This window comes from Nannospalax galili, unplaced genomic scaffold (genome assembly GCF_000622305.1).
Source record: "Nannospalax galili isolate Female #2095 unplaced genomic scaffold, S.galili_v1.0 scaffold886, whole genome shotgun sequence".
Taxonomy (NCBI): domain Eukaryota; kingdom Metazoa; phylum Chordata; class Mammalia; order Rodentia; family Spalacidae; genus Nannospalax; species Nannospalax galili.
In genome coordinates, this window is record NW_008355971.1 from 2,446,141 (window position 1) to 2,449,974 (window position 3,834).

At 45.9% G+C, this 3,834-nt stretch overlaps 1 protein-coding gene across 1 annotated transcript in view; it reads right to left on the reverse strand.

Annotated features, from left to right (window-relative positions):
- Positions 1 to 2,191: 2,191 nt before the first annotated feature.
- The window catches only part of Eid2 (EP300 interacting inhibitor of differentiation 2), a 2,063-nt gene continuing 420 nt past the window's right edge, over positions 2,192 to 3,834 (reverse strand). The window contains exon 1 of the mRNA XM_029556595.1: positions 2,192 to 3,834. This exon is cut by the window's right edge and continues 420 nt beyond it. Within this exon, the coding sequence (XP_029412455.1) occupies positions 3,383 to 3,834 (452 nt within the window). The 3' untranslated portion in view covers positions 2,192 to 3,382.

Below are 3,834 nucleotides of genomic sequence, written 5' to 3' on the forward strand. Positions count from 1 at the left end.
GGGAGGCAGAGGCAAGTGGATCTCTTGAGTTCAAGGCCAGTCTGGTACACAGTGTTTCAGGCCAGCTGGGGCTACAGGGCCAAAAAGACAAAACAAAAACAAAAACAACTCCTCCCCACAAAAAACCAAAACCAAACCAAAACACATAAAGGCTGGAGAAATAACTCAGTGGTTAAGAGCACCAGATACTCTGGCAGAGCACCAGGTCTGGTTCCCAGCACCCACATGGTGGCTCACAATAACCAGTTCCAGGGGACCTGGCACCCTCTTTTGACCTCTATGAGCACTGCACACACATGGTGCACACACATGTAGACAAAACACTCATACACTAACAAAACTAATCTTTTACAAAAATCATGCAAGCTGGTGATATAGCTTAATGGTAGGGTGCTTGCTTAGCATGTGCAAGGCCCTAGATTCAAACCATAAAAATAGAAAATATCACTGGGTGTGGTGGTGCACTCTAATCCTTGCACTTAGGAGTCAGAGTCAGGCAGATCTCTGTGAGTTCCAGGCCAGCTGGGGCTACAGGGAGACACTGTCTCAAAAAGACCAAAAAAAAAAAAAAATTTTTTTTTACAAAAATTTTGTGGTTCATGTATGTGTTTACAGGTATGTACAGATGTATCAAGAAGTCAGAGGTCATGTTCCTCATGACAGATCTCCACCATGCTTTTTGAGACAGGGTCTCTCGCTGGGACCTAGAGCATGCTGATTAGACTAGGCTAGCTGCCCAGTGAGCCCCAGGGACCCTCCTGTCTCCACCAGGTCAATGCTGGGACCGTAAGCATGTGACACCTCTTGGGTTTTCTCTGTGGGTTCTAGGGACTCAAACTTGAGTCCTCATGCTTTTGAAATGAGCACTTTACAGGCTGAGCTATTTCCCCAGCCCTTTTGAACCAGGGTCTCTAACCCAAACTGGAAAATATATTTCAAGTCATATCACAAGCTATTGTAAATACCTAATGTCACTAATACAAAGTTTAAAGAAATTATTCAAGGGGCTAGAGAGATGGCTCAGTGGTTAAGAGCACTGGCTACTCTTGCACAAGACCTGGGCCTGAATCCCAGCACCCACATGGTGGCTAACAACCATTTAACTCCAGTTTCAGGAGATTTGACACCCTCAACTGTCCTCTACAGGCAGTACATGACATGAGTGCACTTACATGCATGCAGGCATAACACTCATATACATAATTTAAAAATTATTCAGGGGAAGAAATGGATAAAGAACATGGGGGGCTGGAGAGATGGCTCAGCAGTTAAGAACACTGTTCTGGCAGAAGACCCGGGATCGAATCCCAGCACCCACCTGGCAGCTGTCCATAACTCCAGTTCCAGGGGACTGACAGCCTCTTCTGTCCTCCTCGGGCATTGCACAACACGGGTGCACTTACCTACATGCAGGCAATACATACATACACATAAAATAAAAATAATATTAGCCGGGCGTGGTGGTACATGCCTTTAATCCCAGCACTCGGGAGGCAGAGGCAGGCGGATCTCTGTGAGTTCAAGGCCAGCTTGGTCTACATAGTGAGTTCCAGGACAGCTGGGGCTACAGGGAGATCCTGTCTCAAAAAGACCAAAAATAAATAAATAAATTAAAAAAGAACATGGATAGGTCATGGAAGAGAAATATACTTTTTTGTGGTGCTGGGGATCAAACCCAGGGTCTTGTACAGACTACACAAATGCTGTACTATTGAGCCACATCCCCAGCCCCTCACTGGTGGATTCAAGGTAAATGCACTATCATTGATCTGTATCTGGAGCCCATTTACGACTGTTTTTTGGTCTTTTTGAGACAGGGACTCCCTGTAGCCCCAGCTGGCCTTGAACTCACAAAGATCCGCCCCCCTCTGCCTCCTGAGTGCTGGGACTAAAGGCTTGCACCACCGTGCCCGGCCTTGAATCTTTAAATAAAAAGACAGCTTATAACAAGAACAAATTAAAACTGATACCTTTTTCCTACCATCAGTTTGGTAAACATTATGTATCTGATCATTCAATGTGCTGGCTTGGAATTCAGGGAATATCCATTTATCAATTACTGGTAGGAGTTATAAAGAAGGCAAATTACAGATACACAAAATTTCAAATGCAAATGGTAAACCCAGAATTGCTGCTTCTAGAAATTTATCCTACGGATATTCCCAATGACAGAGTCTAATGAAGCTAATGGTAAGATGCAGCACTACTTTTATGGAAACGTAATAAAAAGCAGCACATAACGCCATCAAATAGAAGTTTCCCGACTTGAGATGGTAAAGTACAAAGTGCATTCAGAATGGACGCAGCACTATATTTGCATGCATGCCAGGTGACGTGCACACCAGATAAACTATTAGAACGTTCTTTCTTCTGCCAGATGTTGGATTGGGAAACAATCCAACAGTCCATCAGTGTATTTCTGGTTAATTACAGCATAACCACAGAATGGAAAAAAATGGGCTCTAATGGATAAGTAGAGTGGTCTGGAAGGATAAAGAAACTTTTTTTTTTTTTGAGACAGAGTCTGGCTAACCTGAAACTCTTTATATAGACCAGGCTGGCTTCAAATTCAGAGATTTCTCCTCCCAAGGCATGCAGCACTTATGCCTGGCCATGGTATTTCCTTAATAAAACCCATCATATATAAACCCAAATATGCCACTTTTGTATAGAAATAAATTATATATATACACAATGAAAATTAGGGTAGAAGGGAAAATGACTTCAAAGGCTGTGTTAGGTACTGGGTGGAGGATGAAAGGCCTTTCAACATACATTTATATTTGGGGGGGTTATGAATAGACGACTAAAAATACTTTAAAAAATTAAAAAATGGAATGGATGAAAAAAATCCCAGCAATTTGGTATGTTTGAAAACACGATTTATCACATAATATATACAATATTTACGTTGCTTGCCATTCGAAATGTCCCAGGAAACACAAACTCAGTCTTTACAAACTTGCTGACTCTGACAGGAAGAGAGTAGGCATTTCTGACAAAGTCAAGTGTGTCCCACCAGCTTCGTCCTAAAACCCGTTGGACCTCTCCCGGCTCGCTTTCTTCACCCTGGGCTCTAGTATTGGCAATGTTTCAAGTCTCAATTTTACAAAACCGTCCTTTACTTATTAACGAAGCCACGTGGACAACATTTTCCATAACATAAAAGAACCTGAATCAACCATAAACTCAAGAAACGTTACGGGAGTCTTACGATGCTTTGGGCATTTCTTTTCCCCCCATTATGGGATGCTTTTCTTCCCAGACTTCTTTTCCTTTTTTTCCTCCACTGCTTTAGGCCCAACATCTTTTGAAAAATCAAGTTGCAGGATGCCAAAGTTCTTTTGCTGTCGGGAGGGTAACGGGGGGGAGGGCCCACTCCTTACTCCCTGTTGATGAACTTATCGCAACCCAGTTCTTCTATGAGAGGATTGATCACTTCCGACGCAGTCAGAGCTATGGTGAAGGTGAGGATATCGAAATCCACCCTCTGGGGGTTCCTCAGGTACTCCACGTCGAAGGCGGCCTCCCGGGCTCTGCAGGCCTCCACGAAGCGCCGGCGGCGTTCCTCCAGCTCCTGGATCCGACCCGGGGCGATCGGGTAATTCTCCAGGTAGTGGCGGAGGAACTGCTGGTAATTGATGCCCAGCACGCTGAGCGGGTGGCGCAGGCGCAAGTAGGGCAGCGCCGCCAGCCCGCCCGCCCGGGACCGGGGCCTGGCCTCCGCCTCCTCCTCCAGCGGCTCCCCGAGCAGCCGGGCCACCTCCGCCATGCGCGCTTCCCGGGACGCCGCGGCCATCGGACCTCCGCGGGCCGCCGCCATCGGGCCGCCCC